General features: G+C 46.9%; 1 protein-coding gene across 6 annotated transcripts in view; it reads right to left on the bottom strand.

The window, feature by feature from the left end:
- TSPAN4 (tetraspanin 4) overlaps positions 1 to 23,005 on the bottom strand; it is a 393,576-nt gene that overhangs the window by 202,495 nt on the left and 168,076 nt on the right. Inside the window, exon 1 of one of the 6 annotated variants that reach the window (XM_005027358.6) lies at positions 19,819 to 20,149. The exons of 3 other annotated variants lie outside the window; for them this stretch is intronic. In XM_005027358.6, coding sequence (XP_005027415.2) covers positions 19,819 to 19,885 — 67 coding nt within the window. In that variant the 5' untranslated portion in view covers positions 19,886 to 20,149. Of the gene's footprint in view, positions 1 to 19,818; positions 20,150 to 23,005 lie in introns of those variants that run through there. 2 more of the 6 variants (XM_072038959.1, XM_072038963.1) reach the window with 2 other exon arrangements.

Below are 23,005 nucleotides of genomic sequence, written 5' to 3'. Positions count from 1 at the left end.
CCTGATCAACAGAACCACAGCTGGATTTAGTCTCCAACTCCTCACACAGCACTGTGGCAGACCACAAGGTCCTTCCAGCCATGAATACAAAGAGTTATTATTTGGGTGTGTTTTGGTTTTGGTTTTGGTTTTTTCTACTATGCCTACAGGAGCCATTTCTTGTTAACCACAACAGAGTATTGACCCTAAATGGGCACTGCAAAGTGCCTTGTATGTGTCCAGTATGGAGGTAGCAGGTGGAAGAGACATAATTAAGACTAAATATGGTATGTCATATCAAACAAACAGGTTGTTTCCACTTTAGATTGCTAATTTAGACATAACAAACACTGTAAAAACAGAATAAACTGTTTCTTCACTTCCTGCCTCCTGGCTTTTCACCTACCTCACGCCGAAATGTTCCCTTCTGATAGAAGCCAGAGCTCTCAGCTAATACTGCTGTTAATCTAGAAAGTACTCAGAAATATGTATTTTGTTGATATTATGTACCTTAATTCAAACAACAACAACACAAAAACACCCTAAGTTTTGGCTGTTCAAAGACTTTTGCCTTCCCCATAGGCCTGTGCCAGCACTGAAGGCATCAGCCCTGCAGGTCATCGGCCTCATGCAGGAGCTGCACAGGGGCTCCAGTTGGTGGGAAGAGAAACAAGCAGAATAAATGAGCAGAAAAGCCAGGTTTCCAAATGCCCTCTGCTGGCGCCCATCAGCATTACTAAGAATTTCATCATCCTGTTACTAGCGAACCTCTCAGAAAACGAAGTGAAGGTTTATCACTGGAAGATACCCTGGTTTTACACTTATCCCAGTAATTTTCCCTCTCCCGGCTTTAACACCTGTGTTTGTTTTAACCAAACACAACAGCAACCCAGGTGCTGCAGTTCTCCTTGCAAACACCACTGGCAGATCGCCTTTCAGCTGGAAAGCATACCTGAAAATGTTTCCCAGTCTCCTAACTTCTAGGGCTGCTCACCTTGATTATTCTGCCCGGCTGCTCTGCAAGCTGCTGCCATCAAGTTCTGTTTGTTTTCCTACCGTGTACCAGAGCCATAAGAACGCAGCCATCATCCTGCTGAGGGATGTGGGAACAGAGCATGATGGAACGAGCCCTTTCTTTCCAGCATCCCCCCAGATGCCCACCAGTAACTTGAAAAAGTCCTTAGGAAGTGGTGGAGAAAGCAAGCTGGGTTACAGCTCCTTGATATTTTGGCTTCTCTTATGATTACTTTTCGGTTACATGAGAACGCTGCATCTGAAGATATTTTCAAGTTAAGTTTCAACTCCCCGTTAACAGCTAAGCCGTAGTATCAGAGGAGAATGGCAATTAATACTACAAATCAGGAGTACGCCTTGCAGAGCGATCCCTGCCTGTTCGAAAGAGATGATTACACGTTTGCATAGCGCAGCTCGCTAACAGGAATAGCTGTTGAAGACATATGCCTGACAAAGCACCGGATTTTCCCTGAAGCACTGTAAGGGATAAAAGCATTTCAAACATGTTTGTTAACAAGCGCTGCTGGGAGCAGAGAGCACGCGTTCCTCCCTCTCACGGTGTGCGCAGGAAGGGCACGTAGCACAGCATCCCTCGCTACAAAACGTCCTGCCTCATAAAGAAATGGGCTTCATGTTGGGCTCACTGCTGGACTGAAGAGCACAGACAGGCATCCCTCTGGTTTAGGACAAACAAGCAACTCTGCCCTGTGGTACACAGCCCTCTTGGTGGCCCTTCACTGAAACACTCAGGGCTGCAGGGCGATGCCTTGCTAAGGATACACTTGCTCCAGGCTACGTTAAATTTTAATCCCTCTTTGCCCATTAATTTCACCTCATGTCCTTTGTTCTTTTCAGGCAAAAGGAGACTGAGCCCCAGCATGCTCCCACCTGGCTGCGATCCCTGAGAACACCTCTGCCATCCACTGCTTGGTCAGAGGCATCTCTCTGGGTGTCAGAGCCCTGACATCAAGTTTAATGGGACATCATTTACTACACTTAAGACATTTTTGATGAACCTATAAAAAGACCTTAACAATCAGAAGAGCAAAGCTGTTAAATCACAGCTGATTAACCCAAGTACCTATTTGGCAGAACAGCTCTTTCGTACTGCTCGAACTGCACGACTAACCAAGGCTTATCATAACCTCGGAGGTGGGCGATGGAATAAAGCGGTGCAGGGCTATCCATTGTGGACACAGCCCTCAGTGGAACAGCACTGTTAACATGCCATCGTTTTTTTTTATAGCTGTCTCTAGGCTGGCAAGTTTAATTTCCATAATTTGTCACTGCTGCAGCTCTGCTAAAGCTGGTTGGGGTTTTAATGCACACAGAAGTCAGCTTAGGTTAGCCCAGAAAAGAGGATTCCAACAGTGAAAGCGGGTCCTGGGTTTAGCAACACTGACACACCATAAAAACTCTGCTAACGTCATCCATCCTGACACCAAGTTGCTCTCCTGGTGACGGACTGCGTCAGCTTGCCACTGCTCCAGGACAGGGAACTGACTGTAACCTTGCAGAGCATGATTTCTGATCTTGCAGCTGGTCATTTGGTCCGGGAGTGCTGTTACAAAATACTGGAACAGAAAACACAACAAAAACAAAAAACCTTGGGCCATCCATGGAAAGCTGTTTCAGCCCCGTGTGTTCGTGGTTCCTCACGTGGAATGGATACAGGACTGCCTTTCTGACTGCGCAACACTGACATCTGTGTGAGTGACAGATTTTAATTCTGTAAAGCCTCACCGTACTTATATTTAGGTGCTTTTTGGGTGGGATAGGGATATAGCTCTGCTCCGTCTGGAAACCTGCAGGGTGCCTTCCCTCCAGAGGAGAAATCAACTTGACCTTCCCATCCTGGTCAGATGGGACAATTCAGCAGCAGCAGCCATTAGCACAGCACCACAAAGACGTTTGTTAGTTGACAAGAAACATGTGAGGACGCAGGGGGTGGCAGGAGAGGAAGAGCTGGCACCTCCACATAAGAGCAGCATGCCTTCACTTTGGCACTTACAAACTACATTCCTGTTCAGTAAACACGCCGTTGGTGAAGCAGGATAACAACATCCTCTACAAAAGCCTGCAAAAGACTGCTTTCCACGCTGGGACAAAGCTGCTGCATTGACAAGTCTTCCTCCCAGCGTGGTGGCACCTGGAGCTTTCCAGGCTTTACATCTTTGCAGCAACACAGGGAGAGCCCCGAGAAAAGTCTGCACGGAGAACTGGAGCACTGAAAAGCCGTTTCAAATGAAGAGTTCAGACCAAACCTTTCAGAAAGTGTTTGCTCAAAGCCTTCCTATCTAAAAGCTGGTTGAAAAGCAGTAGTACAGCATTCTCTTGTCGAAGCTTTTCAAGGAATTGCAAATCAAATAGCCTCAATTTGTAGGAAAAAATATTTTCCTTCCCAAGTCCTATAAATTCACTGCAGGAGTCCCAGCTGGATTCTTTCATCAGATTTCAAGGAACTTGCACAGAAACAATAGATTAGAATCTAGGAACCAAACACAGAAATAAAGCACAAGCTATACCAGAATACAGTGCACTCCTCGAGCTCCTTTTGTTCTGCAGTGATAACAAAAAGGGGGAAAAAATGATAAAACTGACAGTAAGATTCAATGCTGTATCTGCAGGACATGTTTACATCTTCTGAAAAATAAGCCCTGTTGTCTCACGTGGGGCTCCAAATAAGAAGCATTAGTTAGGGATTTCCTGATCCTGAGCTTTGCAGACTGATAAATAGCGCCTGGAAAATAAAGACTGAAATAACAGGTCACAAGGTAACGACTGCTCTGGGTATTACAGTATTTACCAAGCCTTGGGTTAAAAATGAAAGCACAAAGAAATATTGCAAACAGTAACGTGGAAAGCAATACTGAGGTCTTGAATGAAGTTCAACGCCGCAAACCCAGTGGAGACCAACATCTACCACCAAGCTACTGCATTCTGTGTGTGAAGGTCAAGCAAAGCCACCAGTTGGCTCCACTCGGCACTTGCACAGCTGCAAAACAGAGCAAGGCAGGGGGTGAAGCACTTCCAGAATCCCAGAGGTTGGAAAAGGAACGTAAAAAAGCAACAGAGTGCCTGAGAGATGGAAGATGGACCTACCGAGCCTCTGACGGCGTTCCAAGCATTAAGTGAGGATTGTGTTTTTATTGAGAGCGAGTGATTTAGCAGACAAGAAGAGAGACTTTGGCAGATGTGAACAGCAGGGAAAAAAAGTATACAAGAGACTTTTTACAAAAATTCACAGAAATGTGGTTACAAATTATAAGTGGCTTGTCACAGCAGGGACAGAGGGTTTAAGTATGGCCACACAGGCACAGACTATTTACACGCTTGTGTTTAAAAAACCAAAGATATACGGTGGAAAAGCTGAACACCCAGAATGCAGGATGAGGGGCCAGGCCCAAAGGACTATCAGTCACTACAAATGGACGTACTTTAGTTGACCTGAGATGTATATAAAGCACAAACTGACAGAGTTAGAGGTATTGTGCACTGATAGCTCTGCAGAAGTATGACCTGTAAATAGCAGAGAATAACGCCACCATAGATCAAAGCTGTAGAGGCTAAGAGCACACAAATATCCCGGGACTTTTCAGCCATTCCCTCTCAGGAAGCATCTGTAAAACACCAGGCACGCCTACCGTAAGAAACGGGAGAGGGAGAACGCTTCAGCACTTCACCACAAACTCGGCTCTGCCATTTGCTGAGAGATGAAGAACTCGAGGGGAGGCCATCAGATGTGACCGGCTGGGGGCTGAAAATCACAAAGGCGGTTGCTCACAAAGCACTGAGATCTTCTGGGGCCACAGCACAAGAGAACACACCAACTGGTGTATTGTCTGACCTCGAGTCCTTGAGCAAGCACCACGGACAGGCAGCTCTAAATACTCCAGAAGGCAGTTAAAGTCCCTGCTGCCCATGTTGCAGATCTCAGCTATGTTCCCCTTCTCTCACTCCTGGTCTGTAGGGAACACCATAAAAAAGAGTTTGTGTCCAGATCCTCTGTATGCTTTTCACGGGGAGCTTTTAAAAAAAAAAGGGTTTTGTGGTTGCTGACACCTGCCAGCTAAAGGCACCAATGCACAACTAAGGAAAGGCTCCTCAGCGGAGCAGTGAAAAAGGCAGGAAGGGAGCCGGTGCCCCGGATCTCAGCAGTGTTTCTTCTTCATAAGCTCCACGCCCATTTTATTGCTCAGCACTGTGTCACTGAGCCTGGATGCACCAGGAGCACCGACTGAAGGCATCTCACCCACAGCTCCCCCTGCCACTTGCTAACGCTGCATTCACATTTCGCCCAGCACATGCTGATGGCATCACCCATACGACTGGGCTCTTCCCTCTGCTGCTGCAGTCATACTGAAGCTCTCCACGCTAGCCAGCTGCTTGTTTGTAGTATTTTTCCTTTACCACAAGGGCTGCTTCCTCCACAGAACACTCAACTCTCATTTACCCATAGGCCAGGCTTGGATATCCCTATTGATTTGGCTTAGACTCCCATCAACAGGAGGAGAAAGAGGAATTTCTGGAGCTAAGTTTCCAGGGACTAGCAAGAATTACTGGCAGGAAATGCTCTGATGGCAGCAGGGGATTACAGAGAACAGCCTGTGCAATCGCTGTCACTGTAACAAGCAGGAGGCAGGTTACGTACCTGGGAGTTTATCTCTTAATTGCCTTGAAAGCTGGTGCTTGCCCTCACAAAAGCGACTGCAATGAACATTTTCTCACTCACAGCTTATGCATCCACTGCATCATCATTGAATAAACAATGTCTATCAAGGGAAATGGCTGACTTCTGGAAATGGATGCTGAGCTACGTATTGAGTTTACAGAGTCCAAGAACGTTACGCCAAAAAAGACAAAAGGGAAGGAACACGGTGCTCTTCCCAACTTCTGCCATTAAGAAGCAAATGTGCCGTGCAAGGGAAACACTGTGCATCTGCTGCCTGGGACGAGTTTTCTGGTGTCTACCCTTAGTGCATAGCTACTTCCATCTAAGAAGCCATCTTCTGAGAAGTCTCATCCTCCGAAGAGATGTTTCTGAGAGTCCGTGGCACAAAGGGGGGGCCCTGCAGGCATCTCCCCCCACTGGCACTCCCAGCAGTTGTTGTGGGAAGGTGCTCAGCCAGCTGATGCGTTCCCATCCCTTGGCAAGGACAAATTGGGCATTTTCTGTTTATCAGAGCTAGTTTGCTTTCTCCTCAGTAACTTGCTACCTGCTCTCACATGCAGCTCCTCAGAAAGGCAGCTGACTTGGACTTTTCACAGTGCAGAGGTAACTTTGTGCCAAGGCAGTTCCCCTACCCAGCAGGGCTATGAGGGGCCAGCTCCCAGCTCACCACCGACCCAGCACCCACCTCAGCTCCACAGAGCCCGCTCTCGTCTGTTGGCAGCTTCTCCAGAACCGCAACAGGAAGCTCCTGCTCATCCTCCATGCATCTGCTAAACTGCCTCCATCCTGGTTTATCAAAATCCCTGTTGGTAAACCAACTACACCCAGTTTCACATAGCCACTGGCATACCTGCTAAGCCTATCTCCCAGAACCCCTGATTATATTGGGACATTTCACGAGGCGAACACCTGATTCACTACAACCAGCTAGAAGCCACTAAATTCATTTCACATCCCCAAAGAAACAGCAAATCCAACAACTGATTTGCAGCGGCTTCAAAGCAGCTGAAGTGAAAGCCCCTGTATTTCATTATAAGCTGCTTAAGCCCATGCATTTCCATCTCTGGCCACACAGCCTGTAGCTGGAGCTGCACAAATGCATTAAGGTCACTGTCAAACCGCCGGGACGATGTCACCCCACATCAGCTGAACGGCGACAGCAAGCAAACGCTGCCTGCACGGGAGAGCTGACAGCAGGCTACTTCAGAGGCAGCAAATGGTTTTGACAAAGGTGAAGAGGCCCAGCTTCCCCATGGTAGCCCCACCAGGCAGGGATGTTTGAGGCAGGCCCTAAGAAAGGGCACAGTGATTAAACTACCTCGGAGCTGCTGTAGTGGGACAGAACAGCGCGCTGCACGTGCCAGCCAGTGCCACCCGCAGCGGGCGCTCGTCTCGCCGCATAGGAAAGCACGCCAGGTAGGAAGGAATCTGGCTGGTTTTCCGTACTTGTTCCTGCACCAAAATAGAAAATCGTTGGCCAAATCAAATTATAACAACAAGAACAATTTCGGTGGCGTATGACCCTTGCTCCATGCGTGGGTTACTGTCTCCTACATGATGTTTTTGAGTGAAAACCCTGGAGCTCGTGCATCTGAGGATTCTGCTGTGGCAGGCACTAGGAAACCACAATTATTCAGCACCAAATGGCTTCAGAGAAAACACAGCAGCAACAACAGAAATCCACTACTAGGCTGACGAAGCATTACGAAGCACAGAACCAAGATCTGCTTTGATACAGCCACACTCAATTAGCAATTTCATCCCCTTTATATTCTTGGCATGTGCATTTAATAAGCATCTGGGAACACGATGCCTTCCTGAAGTTCAGCAACAGCAAGACTTTGGAGAGCACAGAGAGATTTCCAACCCAGATTTGAGCACTGCGAAGATGCAGCCAGCAGCTGTGATGCCATAAATGCCTTTATTAGGTGATCCTGCTGCTGCCTGTCCCTCACCACACAGCCACAACAGCCACTTCCCCGTCCTCCCAGGCTCTCTCCCTTTGCTTGCTGCTTTACACCTGCAGCAGAGGGTGAGGAAAGAGTAACTTCTTCACGACGTCAAACCAGCTAACTGGCATCTTAAATCAAAACACTGGAGAAAATTGCTTTCAGGAGCTCATTTAGAATGGCCAATAAACAATAACACGTTTTCTTCTGCATTCACTGCTTAGTAGATCTCAAACACATTAGGATCACAGTAAATTCTCCGTGGCCTTTGCACCAAGTAGCACATCTCCACCAACCAGTGCAAGCTCCGCCAGCCCCAGGGCAGCAGGAGCTGCCTGCACAGCCAGTGATGAGTGCACTGGGGGAAAGGGGCAAAGCCACCTCTGCTGGGACACTTACTGTAGTGAGAAAAGAGACAGCAGCTTGGTCTGGAGATAAAGAGCATGGAGGTGGATGCTGAACATCAGGGAAGGGTCTGTAGAGGACAGAGGGAGGTGCTGATGGAAGATTTTGGCCCTCCCTGCAGAAAGACAACAACGATCCTGTACTGAAGAGCCACAGCCACAAGTCTGGTGCCGAATTAGCTCAGCACATGGCTCTGTTAATTCCATCCAAGTATTTTCTGTTCAATGGCAGCCTGAATTGCTGCTTGCTGAACCAGGGTTATCTCTCCCAAGCATTACCAGCCTGGTAATCAGAAGGGAACCTGGCAAACAGGGCTAAGAACAAGGACAAGGTAATCTTCTCCCTGGGGTCTGCTGCCAAGCGACAGAGCTGCCTGCCTGCCAGCAGCAGCAGCGCCTTCACTGGGGTCTCGGAACAAGAGCTGCTCTTCCCTGCGAGTAAGCGTGTGTCATCTCAGGGGCAGCCCATCTGCCAACCTCGCTGCATGATGGCCATGGAGAGGGATGCAGGAGAGGAGCAGCAGGAGTTAAGAAAAGAGCCTTTTGGCTCATCCGCACCACCAGCGCTCAGCGAGGTGCTCCCTGGTGCTGGCAGCTGGGACACAAGGTGCCAGGCGGGCTGATGACGTGTTTGCCCTACCCCGCCAAGCATCTTTCTCTTCGGAAATGCAGCTCGGTGCTATGTTCCCAAGGGAACCAGAGCTCCCCAAGAGGTTTTTCAGCCCGTGGAAAGAAGGCAGGCCAAGCCAGGGCTGACTCGGTGAGGACCTGCCAAAGCCCAGCCAGGATCGTTCCCTGGATCCCTGCAATGCTCCAGGCTCACTACTGACCATGCCACAAGACTTCGTTGCTCTCCTCTATGCCACAGAAGTGGTTTCTTCAAATAGAGCTGTGTGCCTGTTCAGTGGTGTGTCCCCTCAGTGCTGCAGCTTAGGTCCCAGGAAAACATCTTGAGGGAGCGCACCAGGGTGACAAAGCCAGAAAGCTGCAAGCATGTCAGAAACTGCGGCTGAAATTTTACAAACACATGAACTCACAGCTATCTGCTTTGGGATCTTCCGTGTTAGAACGACTCCCTGCAGCTTATGAGCCCTCACATCCATCCTGCCACAGGCTAAGGCCCAAACTAAATACTTCAGAAACTTGCTGTTTCCCAGACAGTTTTCCCCGGGTACTAGCGAAGTTTTACTCCGGACTGGGTTATCTCCCAGTGGGGTCACACCCCACTGGCAACTCTCTAAAAGGCTTCAAAGCTGCCCGCAACATGCAGCATAAAGAGAGGTCTGCACAAGTTCGTTTTTAGCTTGGGAATGATATTGGATTTCAATGCAGCTTTCAGTGGCTGCAGAACATTTTAACAGCTGCTTCCTGCCCCTACCCCCATTGCCCACTTCTGCCTTCTGATTTCCCCTTGCCTCAGCCCGCTGGGGTGTTCTGGACTCTTCGCTGAATATTCAGCTCAGAGAGAGGAATCAAATCAAGTTTTAATCAAGCATCCAAATCGCTGCAGGTAGGTGCATTTGACAGCTTCAATAACCAAGCACTCTTGTGACAAAAGCCACCGAGGCGTGAAGCTCACATATGCTGTGCAGAAGCCAAAGTACCGACACAACCCAACCACCGGGGACTCTCCACGGAAGACTACCAACCACACAGCGCTGATAAACTCCGCGTTAATAGCTCTAACACACCACAAGAGACACCAAAGTGGGGAGGAGGAGCAGGGCGGTACAGAAAACGTCCCCGATGCCCAAGATCAGTGCCTCTTGTCTGTGTGCATGGGCGAATCTCACCCAGCTGGTTGTTGGAAGCACCGTCACCTCGAGCTGCGCGAGGAGCACCTCTCAGCGCTGCTGACCTGCCCACAAACCGCTCCTCTTCTGCCGCGGCTGTTCTGTGGATCTTCATAAAGGTATGTAAGGTGGTCTCCTGTGGTTAGCCATGGGGTACAAAAGCTGAAGAGGATCGCAGCCACACCAGGGTAACAGCCACTTTCCTGGGGGTCTAAATGTTTCTGCTAACCATGGGGAAGCAAAGTTGTTCTCACTTGGCAAAGACCTAAAACCAGGTACCACATGGAAACAGCCCCATAAAAACCTATTTTTAATTTCATGCAAAACCCTAGGTGTTCCTCTGTGCTCATGCAAAGCTTCGTTTCTAGAACAACTGTAGAAACATGAAACTATTCTGCTGGTTCCAAATCTCAATTCTGGGTCCCCTTCCCCACCTTTTGGGCAATGTGGCACACATCCAAATTTCTCAGGAGGTAATCTCCCAAAGTGCTGAACACTGACAAGACTTACTCTTTCTTCTGGAGGTCTAGAAGGATTTTACCACTAACTTCAACACAAAAAGAGTTTGGAAAACAACAAGTGCATTTTAAAATTCCACCTGGAGAGATGTTACAGAAATATGAGGGTCGGCATAAACGCAGTTTGAACAGGAACACGGAGATACAGGATGAGAAGAAACAGAAGAACAACGGGTCAGCAGAAGGGCCTGTATTCCTCAGGAAGATGACACCAGGACAGCAGCAATGTCCCAGCCACCACTCCTGTCCTCCTCAGCCCACCAGGGAAGCAGGCGATGGGCAGCAACCTGGCCTGAGGTTTATGGACACTGGCATAAGAATGGCTCTGCTGCAGCGGACCTCCCTGCGACCACTGCTGGATCCTAATGGGAGTAAAAGATCTACCCAAAAACTAGCTTGGCTCATCAGGAAGAGGCTTGGCAGCTGGTGTCTTTGGTCCTTTTGTCTTTTGTTCCACTGATTTCCCTACCTACAAACAACTTCTGTGACACTCAGCCCTTAACAGCCACATCAAATGAGCCCATTTGAGTTTCCTGTACAAATTAAAGTTCTGCTGCTTGTCTGCCCCACACTCCCAGCATCTCACCATTCCCAGGTTTGCTCAGGTCACAGACTCTCCGTAGTTTATCCAGACTCAAGCGGGAAACTTCTCTCTGTCAGAAGCCACTAAAACGTGTCCTGTGAATTCCCTCCTCTTACAGCTCAAGTAGAAAAGACAGAACATGTAGTCCAAGGAGATTAACAGGGATATACTACCGTATAAAAACTGACAAACTATCGATATCAACACTCCACGCATTACTCCCATGGTTGAAACTTTAAGGAAAGAGTATTTTCTTCACCTAACGGAAAAGGGAAATGCTTCCAAACTTCATGGTACTTAGAAGCATCTTAAGGACACTTTCCATTGTGGAGACAGGTTCTGGTGCTTACACGTCTTCTCCTGGTCTTGATTCAAGACAAAACAGAAGTTACAGCTGGAGAGCCACTCATATATGCCAACAAGGAGAGACGCTGCAGTCCCAAACATGTCAGCGTCTGAGTCTGTTGAAGTAGATAGTCTTGTAATTCACATACATTCAAAACAAAACAAGAAAACATCTACACTAAAAGACAGAGCAGACATTGAAATTCCTATCTGCAATGGGCTGGCTGCAAGACACCAGGCAGCTCCCAGCCCAGCCTCCGCTAACAAACATCAAGCGGAGGAACTGCGTCCAGCTTGTGCTGGAATGACACATTTCCTCCTCCCACTTTCCTTTTCTCCACAAGATTAGTTTCCCTGGGATGAAGGGAAAAGAGAAGCACGTGGCAGTGATGCATACAGCCCTGCTTCTGTGATAAGCAGAGACTGCAAACCCACCATGCTGTATCCTGCCAAACATCTGCTGCGCTCGTGTGAACTAGATTACAGGCCTTTGCTGGTGGTGGAGTTGTTTATTTAAATTCTACCAGAAAGCCGAATTTCCATCTCTGAGCCATCCTCTGCTTCCCGCATTTCAAATTGTTTACGCTACTTTATTTGGCCATACAACTCCATTTAGAGGAAAATGAAAGCTCTTTAAGCTCTGTCAGCCTGTCAGCATTCCCGTGTAATCTAATGTAGGAATAAAATGAAACCAATGAAAATATTCAGGAGAATTTGTAACACACACATCATCTACAAAATTCTTAACTTGTTACAGCTGACAACATTAAGCAGGAGCCAAAACTTTGCTGGAAAAGAAAGGAGATGTGTGAAAAGGTGAACTGCTCTAGAGTTCGCGTGCTACCAGCGGGTATATAAATGCCGAAGGAAGGAGCTTCTGGCACTTGATGGAAAACAACAATTTGGGATTGGGGTCCTGGGAAACTTTCTCTGAAACATCAACAGGTAAGCATCAAACCACCTCAAACTACTGAAAAGCACAAAGAAATGAGGAAATGAAAGTTAATTCCGTGGGGGATGATGCTGTGCTCCAAACAAAGACAGAAGTTGGCCTTGAAAATGAAAACAGCACTTTTCTAAAATATTGAACAAATTAGAATTCAAATCTTTGTTTCATAAATCCGAGCTATGGTGCTGATGGCCCTTTCACTTTAGGGCATGTAAAAATCAATAAACTGAACAATTTCCATAGATATTACCCACACTTTGCTATTTCAGATAGGACCAGGCAAGATCATACAGGGGACAATGAAGAGAATATTGCACTGGCATCACTGCAGCATCTCTCTAAAATGTCTGGCTAAGAACAGCGATGAAGCTGGGCTGTAGGATTTAAATCTGGTGCTCCGAGACTAAAGCTGACTCGCAATTCAGCTACGGCCTTGCACAGGGCACATGGCAGAACCACTTACATCTTTTCTGTGAAGGTTAATTTAATCGTTGCATAGTTTACTAATATGGTCACGCTGTAGGCCTGCATTTTTAATTGTGTTTCTAAACACATGCCTGGGCTTTGAATCTTAGCTTTTGGTGCCCTAAAACACTTGTGAGAGCTCAGCATTTCATGGTCACTTTTGTCCTGCGGTCCTGTTTAAGTTTGTCCCTCCCCGAGCTGCCCAGCATTGCGATTCTGCCATAAAGCCCGTTTAGCTCACACTCAGTTTCTCCGATTGTCTCGCTGCTGCTGCTCTTTGAACGTGAAAGTGCTGAGGTAAGGAAAAGGCAGCTCGGCTGTCCTTTCCGGGACATGATCTCTGTACGTGTGCGGCTGCATGCGAGAGGGAGGGACGCAGCCTTGCAGCTCCCGAGCGTGCTTCAGCGTGAGGATCCCCCCTGGCTCTGTACCTCTAACCACGAGGGCAGCGCATACAGGCGTGCCTCCACTCGTCCTTGAGTCCTTGCTCCATCCTTGCTCCAGCTCCAGGCTCCCTGCTTCCAAACCTGACTACTTTGAATGCAGCCACACGGCTACAAATTTTGGTTTCCCCTGCTCTCTGTGCCAGCCTCATCAGCGTGGGGCAAAGAGTTGGGCAGATGTAAAACCTCTGCAAACCTTGCTGCTAGCAGGCATCAGCAGGTACGGGCAGGAAAAGCCAAGCTCTCGGTGGGGCAGAGTGGTGCAGTTGCTCAGTACAATCTGTGAACCAGCACGAGCTGCTTTTTAAGCCTCCTGCCATGAGAAGAATGCGAGTGTCCAGCCTCTGCTGACAGCGTGACTAAGCCGGCATTTCAGCTGGAAAAATCCCTGCTCGCTTCTCATCCCCGACCTTCCTGCAAGTGCGTGCCAGCCCAGCTACCAGATGGCCCCTTCGGTGAACTTGTGCTCCCGTCTCCTGCTGAGACAAGGTGTCCCACATTCACTCTCCATCACGAGCCAGGGAGAGAACGCTGTCGTGGCTTTTACATTTAATCCTCAAGGCAGAGGAGCTGGGAAGTCCACCTTGGCAGCCTGTTTGTCAGCACAGCATGCTCCCGCGACGGGCGCAGCTTCAGCGTGTCTCGGCAGTCGCGGGAACTTTGATGAATTGGCTGGCAGTGGCACCTGCTGCTAAGGATACAGATGTACAAGATGAACTAAAGGCATTGCTCCATAAAGCAGGTGATAACGCCACAGATATGTCGCTGTACCAACGTGTATTTTTCCTCTCGTTTGACCAGTGATTTTTTGCTTTGGTATAGGCATCAGTAAAATTGCTTCAGGGCACAAGCAATCCCAAATAAACTTTGCAGAAATACTAGTAATGAGACAGAGGATATAAGCATGAATTTCCCTGTGTATCACTGAGAGAAGCTGTTTGCATTCTGAGTGGAAATTTGCTATATTCAAAACATCATTGAATTAAGCTCAAGGAAAAAAAAAAAAAGAACAAGAAAACAAACAAAAAACCAACAATGATATGTATTTCACAATAATAACTGACTATTATTACAGCTGAGTTGTACTCTGTGCTCTCACATTCGTGGATTAGTTCAATCTCAGGAAGGCGAATTATTCTTCAGGGAAATTCTGTTTCAGCAAAGCAGATCAAAAGTTCAGGAGGAATTAGTGCGCACCAAGGACGACATCCTGCAGACAAATCTCCCACTCTGCTTGGGACTTCAGAAATAACTACGACAGAATAGCCACTAGAATATTCATGATAAGCTATGCGCACCACCCAATATATATAGCAAACCCCGAGGGCACATCTGTTGCTTCCACAATAACTATCAAGGGAGTGAAAAGCACCGAGTGAAGATGCTTTATGTTATTTATTTTTATTAACCTTAGGGTGAATTTTCTTTAAGGTGGGCACATGACAGCAACGGTTATTCAGCTCCTCCTCTGACTGCATGTTCCAGAATACACAAAGCTGCGATCAGAACAAAGCTGAGGATTTGCTGGCACCAGGCACATCCTGTCGCAGCTGGCACCGTTCTGGTTTAGGCGGTACAGAGGGAGGCAGGGTGAGGTGGGCTGGCCACAGCAGGATGTGCTCTTTATGTGGGGTGTGTTGAGCCCGTGACGAGAGCCCATGGCAGGTACTAATTCAGACAGCACAACTTAAATCACCTTGAAGGCTGCTCCAAGTTCTGCAAGGGATAAATTTCCTCTTGTGCAACTGTTCTGGCTCCTTTTACCACACCATCACAAACAAAGACCTTCCTTTCTGAGACCTAATAGGACTGACTGCTATATGGCTCCCGAGAACATTTACACTTCTGTTAAACAAGATTTAGAATTTATTTCTGGAAGATGAGAGAAGCCAACCACAAAATGGAGGGCTCCCGAGCTATGCAGTATTGGCCAATTGCCAGCAGAGAGCAAGGGATTAGGGTTGGGTCAAGGCAAACATTTTGTGTCACGCCTATGAAATACAGCCCGCTTTTGAATCTGCTACTGCTTTTTAATTCAGAATAAATGATAAAATGATTTGGGAATCACCTCCAGTGAAATCTGCTGAAGAAATGCTAAATTGATGTTTTGTTTTCACAACTTTAACTTGAGGAATCTTTGTTTTGGGTCTTTAGATTAAAGGATGCTTTTGCTTTGCCCTAAAAGACTTGATGTTAGAGGAGGGCAGAGAATTGAGACAATACCTAGAGAGACAAGGAAAGAGTTCTGAGGAGGGTTTCACAAATAAACACCTCTTCAGCTTGTATTTAATGGCAGCTTCTAAAATAATACTACCATAATGGTTAGGAATCATATCTGCCCTACAATGTGGCCAACTCACAAAGGACTCTTGCCTCGTATAGCTTTGCTTGAGACTTACTAACATTTTCAGTTGCCTAACAGAAGAATTATAAGGTACCACGGTACCTCCCAAACCTAAAGTCTCTCCGCTCACTGAGAGAGAGGCACTGTGCAACAGAGCTGAAAGTCTCTCTTGCCCACCAGCTTGCACTGTAGGGCTAAGGACTTCCCATGTGCAGATTATTCTGCCTAATTTCTGTTTTGTTATCTCTCTGCGCGCTGCCTGCCAGGAACGTTTCTTCTCACAGCGTGCTCCAGCAGGTTGGCCACCATCTGTAGCCAGCCGAACCCAACCAGAGGTGCTCAGCTCACGGTATGGCCTTTCCCAGCCCTGCAGTCTCTTACCAGGCAGCCCCTGCCGATGTCCTCGATCCTGTTCTGACAACACAGTGAGTTGTTTGCCCCACAGGTAAAATTTGTAGCCTGCTCTTGTCCACACAGTGGTTTACTGTTGGCAGAGAAAAGCTTATCGGCAGAAAAGCATCAAGAGCCTGTGTGCCACCTCCTGGCAAATCAATCCCGCAGAGTTATGTCCTCCTAATGCATAATCCGAACAGGATGGCAGCATGTCAGCTACAGGAATTATTTCAGGATCATTCATAATATCATCCTGCCAAAGAGAGGACAATTTTGTGAGAGAAAAAAACCTGACGCACAGCATTAGTGCAGTTTTGATCTGACCTTGCTCCCATACCTCTTGGCTATTTGCAATTCCTCCTGCAGACCGTGCCAAGCTTCATGCTCAGAAAGGAGATGTACACAGATGTCTTTCCTGATGGGGCTTCCTAAGCTATCCTCCATGGCAAAGACCTGACACTTCCCAGCACTGTTCTGGCTGGACATCCTGTGAGAAGCACGTGCCCTGAAATTCCCAGCGAAGCCACGAGAATGCCAGAGGCCTGCAAGAACATTTTTGCTGCCTCTCTGCGCTCTGCCCCAGCTGTTCCCCTGCACCTCCCCGATTAAAGCAGGGGCGCTGACATGAGGCTTCTCATATGGGAACAGAAGCAGGCCTGCTCAGGGCTCTTCTCCGATCCGGACAGGCAGGAAGCTATTTTAAACGTGCTGACTGTCAGGCATGTGGAAGCCTCCACAGGCTGTGCGCTGGAGACTTCAGAAAGAGAACACCCTCCTCCAATAAATTTTGGGCCCGGCTCTGCCTTTGGCCTCTGGCAGACATCACTTGCAAGCACCAATGATATAAGAACAGGGCACGAACATAGCAGCAGCCTCCAGGGAATACAATCCCAGCCTCCAGCAACACGTGGCTCGGGAAATTCCCAACCTTAACCTCCCCTGGCACACCTTGAGGCCATTTCCCCTCATCTCATCGCTTGGTGCTTGGGACAAGATCTCGAACTGCACCTCGCTACAACCTCCTTTAAGGTCATTGCAAAGACAACAAGGTCTCCCCTGAGCATCTCCAGGCAAAACACCCCCAGCTCCCTCAGCTGTTCCCCATAAGACCTGTTCTCCAGACCCCTCACCAGCTTCATTGCCCTTTTTGGACACACTCGATGTCCTTGCAGCAAGGGGCCCCACGCTGAACACAGCATTCAAGGCACAGCCTCACCTAAATAGCAGGTAATGCTAGATAATTGCATCAGCCCTGCCTGCAAGAACTGGTCGTCCAGGGAGCGCCGAGCACCTTGCCTTTTGCAGAGGATTAAGGACATTAGTTCCCAGCTCCAACCTGTAATCATGCACAATTAAAGAATTACAGAATGACAGAACTGGCAGAGGTGACCCCACAGACAAGGGCAGTACAGGTTGTTATATCTAAGGCAGGCTCGACTGACGCTGGCTTCATCTGTTCTCAGTGACTGTCCCTGGGGGAGGCTGCAGTTTCCCCTAACTATTTTAGTGTTTCACCAACGCTGGGAAGTGTAACTGTCACCAGCCTCAGGTGTTTCATTCTGTGACTGTCTGTTATTCCTTAGCCCGTGCCTACACAGAACTTAGGTCCTGATCATTCTCACTGCACTCGTGTTTCCTTCTCCTGTTGATGCACATCTTTCATCTGCAGTTCCCGAAAGCTCCACTACATCCCGCTGAGGCTGTATAGGTGCCAAAGGAAGGATCATTTCTCAGGCCTCATGGGCAAAACTCTCTGCTGTGGTGCACAAGGTGGCTCTGCCATTTCAAGCAACCCAACATCCCTGGCTTAAATTCACCTTCTGATCCACCATAACCCCCACATCTTCTGCAGGCCTGTTTGTACCTGTGCGGCTGATTATTTCTCCAGTGAGACGTGTTGCATTTAGCGTTTTCTTTCAGATTGTATCTCCAATTTGTCCAGATCATTTTAGCCATCAAGTGCATCTTCTCTGTTTCCCAGCCCTCACAAAATCCCATCAGGACTGAACACCGTGCATAGCAAGCCACGTAGGGAAGCAAGAACTTTGAGATTCTAAGAGAGTATTTCTGAAATTGAGTTATGAATCAGTCTAAACTACCTTCATATTCCTTCCCTCCTAGTATCACAGGTGCAGCTCATCTCTAATGAGGTTTCACTTGATAATTAAATTTGGACAGCTTGGGCAAACATCCGAATCTTCATTCACCTCCGCTGACAGCTCTGGCAGATAGCTCGCAGTGTTTTAATTCCTAACACAAAGAGCTCATAATATCTGGGACCACCGACTGAATGCTTTAGATACCTCTCGTTGCTTTTTTCACTGTAGGACAAAATGGCATTATCTGAAGTGCTGCAGTTGGAAAGGACTTTCTCATGTTCTTGTTATTTTAGGCAGCTCTGCTATTGGTAAAATTACACCACCAGTTTTGCCATGTCACTTCTTTAAAATACCCATTCAACTATTTTTGTACTGTGCTGATGACTGGCCTAATGTCCTGCAACATATTTCTAACTCTTACTGAACGTCCCAAAAGGGGAGCACGCAGCGAGGGCAGCACATAGGACACGGGGAGGCAGGATTACTGTATCTATTCCTGTCCTCGGACCTTATACAACTCCGGGAACATCCTTTAAACTGCCTGCAGTCCACATTTGCTTTCTGTAAAATCACTTTAGTGAGAAGAACACAAAATTCCTGCTTCAGAAGTGTGACGTGCCTCCCAGGTGTGGTGCACCAGCAGATAATTTCGCACCTCTCAAGGGGTAAAAACGTTACTAGCATGTACACTCATGACAAGGAGATTTTATTCCCACAACGTCTCTGTTGTAAAAGCATTCTCATTACCCAGATTGGGAACCGAAGAGCAAGCAGACTGTTAGGCAACTAAGTTTTGTCAGCAAGGCTGAAATATAACCCAGGCCCTGCACCCAGCCCAGTGCCTCACACACTCGGATGTCTCAAGTAGAGTAAAACCATATAGATTTTACAGTTCCCAATTTCTGCTGTTTATCCTATCCCTGCATCTAACACCTCACTCAGCCAATGGCATGGAACTACGTTGATTCCTCCAGCATTACTCCTCACCTTCGAGCAACACTCGGGACGGACACCTGCACGTGTGGCTGGCGTGGGTAACTTCGAGCTACTCAAAACTGAGCAATTCACTCTGGAAGGAGGATCAAACAGTTATTCAACTCACAGGGCATGCCAAAAAAGGCACGAACATCAAGTTCTCGAAGTCCCGCTAGCAATGGCCTGAAGGATACATATCTGAAATGTGCCAGAGACCAAAAAAGCAAGAAAAAAAAACCCACACACCTTTAAAGGTAATGTTGGTCACAAAAGCATTAGCAGCATCCTAACAACACTTTGAACAAGAAGCCCTGACTCTAAGTACAAAATGCTCTCTTTCATGGAATTGTGCTGGGTTTTAAACTACTATAAATGATCATCTGAACTCTGTCAGAAAGGGATTTAAACCTACACAGATCCCACGCCACAACACACACACAGCTTGAAGCTTTAGAGAGAGCTTTGAGTTAAGCATCCATGTATTAAATACCATTTTTAAAAAGCGCCCTTCCTGGAAGACTTTGAAAGAGTCCTAACTATTTATGTGTCTAAAGTCCCAGGTGGAATTTCTAGGCTAGAAAATTTTTGAAATGAAGCAAAAAAAAAACCACCACCTGCCATCCAAAAATCAAGGACAAAGCTTCGCACAAAACAGCATTCATGTGGGAACGAGCAGCAAACCCTTCCAACCAAAATACATCATCCCAGGTCCCAGGAAGCTCGTAACGTGCGAAGCTGCAAGTCTCTGTGAAGCTGAATTTGCACAGAAGAGACACTTTTTCTAAAGTCATCTTTGGTTTAGTGAGAGATTTTGCACGGTTCAGCAGATTTTTAATTATTCACATTCAAGCAACTAAGCTCCTGCTGGAAATCAAACTACGAGTGTACAATACCTTGCTGAGAGTGTACGAGCAGCACGGGTCCCTCCCAGAGTATCAGCGGCGCTGGGCTCGGCCTCATCTCAGCTAGCTGCTCCCCTCCTGTGTCCGGCCGCAGAGCTCCTGCCGGCGGTCTCGCGCAGCCCGAGAGCTGAACCCTGATTCATGATTTCAGGCCCCGGCCGTGGAATGCAGCCATTGAAAACCCAGAACTATTTTTACCCCCGAGCAGCCGCAGCATTTCTGCCCCGTAGACTTGTAAAGCTAACGCCTTCCCCTAAACACACACGCCCTGGACCTGAGCAGCTAAGATGCGTGGTTCCCCGGCATTCGGTGTGGTTTTTGAGCTGCGCAGTTGCTATCAACAGGACAAAGCAGCTCAGCCCCTGGCATTATTGTCAGCCCTCAGAAGTCAGACATTTGATCCCAGTTGTCAAAATTAGAAATTCCTCGGAAATGCTTCGCTTCAGAAGATAAGATTAGCTCAGAGCAATGACTATCTATACGGTTCGTCATGTACACCACCAACCCCAGCCCGCATTTAACAAATATGTAGCAGCATATTCGACTTACAGATCTCAGACACGAATAAATCACTACATATCTAATCTTTAGTTTTAAGGAAAACTACAAAGCCAAGGCAATTTGCCAAAATCCCCCAAAATCCACAAAACAAACAATAGTTTTTCATAGAAAATACCCAGAAATATGGAATTTGTCTTTAATTAATAATTAGTAGCAAACCAGAACTAGACACCTGAACTAGTTTTAAGATTATAGAGATATTAACCACTAGAAACTCTTAAAACTGACCTGTTTTCAACCAAAAGGATTTATGACTGTACTTTAGAAAGAAAAAATTACCATCTAGTCTTACAGTAGAGGGATAAAGAACAGAAAAGAAATAACCAGATTTTTGCATAAAAAAACTACTCAGATTTCTGCACAGCCAACTATAACCGAGACAATGCACACGCACGTTGGAAGAGAACAGTCCAGAAACAAGTGCATAGCTGGCCATACGTAACGGGCCCAATTCTCGAAGAACCAGCGGACTCACTGACTTACCTTGGTCGTGTCTAGATTTAAACAACAAAAGATAACTGCAGGCATTTCTCAGAAATACACGGTTAAACCACAAGAGGCAAGACACAAAGGTGACAGACGTCCCGACAGCAGGCAGTTGTTAGTAGTCCTTAACCTGTGGGAGCATCGGGAGGCTTAGGGAAGAATTAGCAGCTCAAGGGTAACAATAAAAGAGTCCCTCCCACGTAGAGCTTTCAAGAAGACAAGAACTAGTGCACAAAAAGTGAGACTGCCAAGTTCACAGGAAGCCGTAAGATCACCATTAAGCAGCAGATGCCATAACCCACCAGTTTCCCAGTGTGTGTCGGGGCAGCGACCCTTAGGAGATTCCTTCATAGAGCAGCTGCATCGTAACCCGCAGCACACGCATACCCCACAGTAACCCTAATGCCACATGCAGCTCAGAGGCAGATTCTTGACCAGAAAAACCCAAAGCTGTGGCCAGACATGTTCTGGAGAGGTTCTGTTCATGGAAAGGTAACAGAGCAACCCCAGGACTATTCTCTGATCAACCACGGATCACCTCTAGCACCTCGTGGTCTGACTGCAGCTCTGGAGAACGTGGCCCTTTCAAGCAAGACCTCGTGCTGGGAATCTATCCTTTGCTGTTCTGTGCTCAGAGAATCTATTAAAGAAGTGTAGGGGGAGCATGAGGAAATTAGCTATGAGGCGGGCCTCTTGGGGAGCGAGAAGGCTGTAATTGAAGTGTGTACAAGAACACGAAACATGCCTTAAGACAGCCAGATCTGACATCAACCTGAAGTTCAGGAAAGGTGTTAAATAAGTAAAGGAGCAACACAAGCTTGTAATGTCCAGAAGGCTGAGCCACTTCGGCCTAGCGCTGTGGGAAATAAAGCGGAAGAAATGCTGTTACTGTGAATTCGTGTCTCCATGAGAGATTATTCTCAGTCAACAGCCTTCTGCTATTTCTGCAATGAGCTGACTCTCCAGAACTGCCTTTCATTTGCAGCAAGACACTAGAAGCCCAATCAGCTACAAAAGGCCAAGGGAGAATAAGACTAGTTAACAAAAGCCCTATGCAAGTACCTTCACATATTCTATCGCTTTCCACCTAAAAGTTAACAAGTCCATCTTGCCTACCTGCTAAATAATTACCAGAGCAGGAGCAGACGGTGCCTCAAATTACTGGCTCTCACAAAGAAGAGAAAGAGCCTGCTATAAAACCCTTTCCTTTCCAATAGGATATTTACAGTTCTCATTGCATACGACCAAATAGAATTCAAAGGAAGAAAAAAAGAACTACATTAATAAAAGCCTTAGGCTGTCTGATAATCCCTCCTGCCTTCAATACCTTATTTCGCAAGCTTCAAACTTTGTGAAAACCAAAAGGTGAAGCGCCGAGATCACCTCCATGATTTTTTAACCATGTTCCCTTGGAGACTGCCAACTTCAGTTAGGAAACTATTCACCATTCTCTCACCTGCGCTCAGCGGTTCATACAGAGATGCTGAAAGACTGATCAAACCGGGATGAGCAATTCGAGGCCAACCTTGAGGGCCTCAACATTTGCTGATTTGTTTCTAAATGAAGAGTTTAAAATAGTTACTTACACCTTTTCTTTTAAATGCCAAGCTTTTCCCCTCTGTCCTTGATTTTATCCCTTATGGAAGTGGCTTGGGATCAGTGGTCAAAAAAAAAAAAAAAAAGACAACTACACAAAACTGCAACTTTTAGGTATCAAAAGAAGCCACCAAAAGTAATGTAGCAGTCACCATGACAATTACCAAAGAGGATTTAAAATATGCGGAGGAAGAAGAAGAAACAAATGAAAAAATTAGCAGCAGTGTCAACTTCCACCATCCTGTAGGTTTTGTTTTGTTGTTTGTTTTTTTTTTTCCTTTTAGAAAATCCAGACTACTCACCTCACTTGAGAATTAGTACCACGCAAAGTATCTTTTAAGACATTTTCAGGTCTAATCCCAAATCATAAATCACTTTTTCATAAAGATCCTATCTGCTTAAAGGGAAAAAGCTCTGATGAAACTATTGATCATTGGTGTTAAAGAGTCTGTGCACCTGAAGACTAACAGAAAAAGGAATCGGAAACCAATATATGAATTTTAGTTTCAGTGTTCAGGGAGAATATCAAATTATT

The sequence above is a fragment of the Anas platyrhynchos genome, chromosome 5 (assembly GCF_047663525.1).
Source record: "Anas platyrhynchos isolate ZD024472 breed Pekin duck chromosome 5, IASCAAS_PekinDuck_T2T, whole genome shotgun sequence".
NCBI classification, from domain to species: domain Eukaryota; kingdom Metazoa; phylum Chordata; class Aves; order Anseriformes; family Anatidae; genus Anas; species Anas platyrhynchos.
The sequence above is the reverse complement of the archived record's forward strand: the minus strand, read 5'-3'. Positions and strand labels throughout refer to the sequence as shown.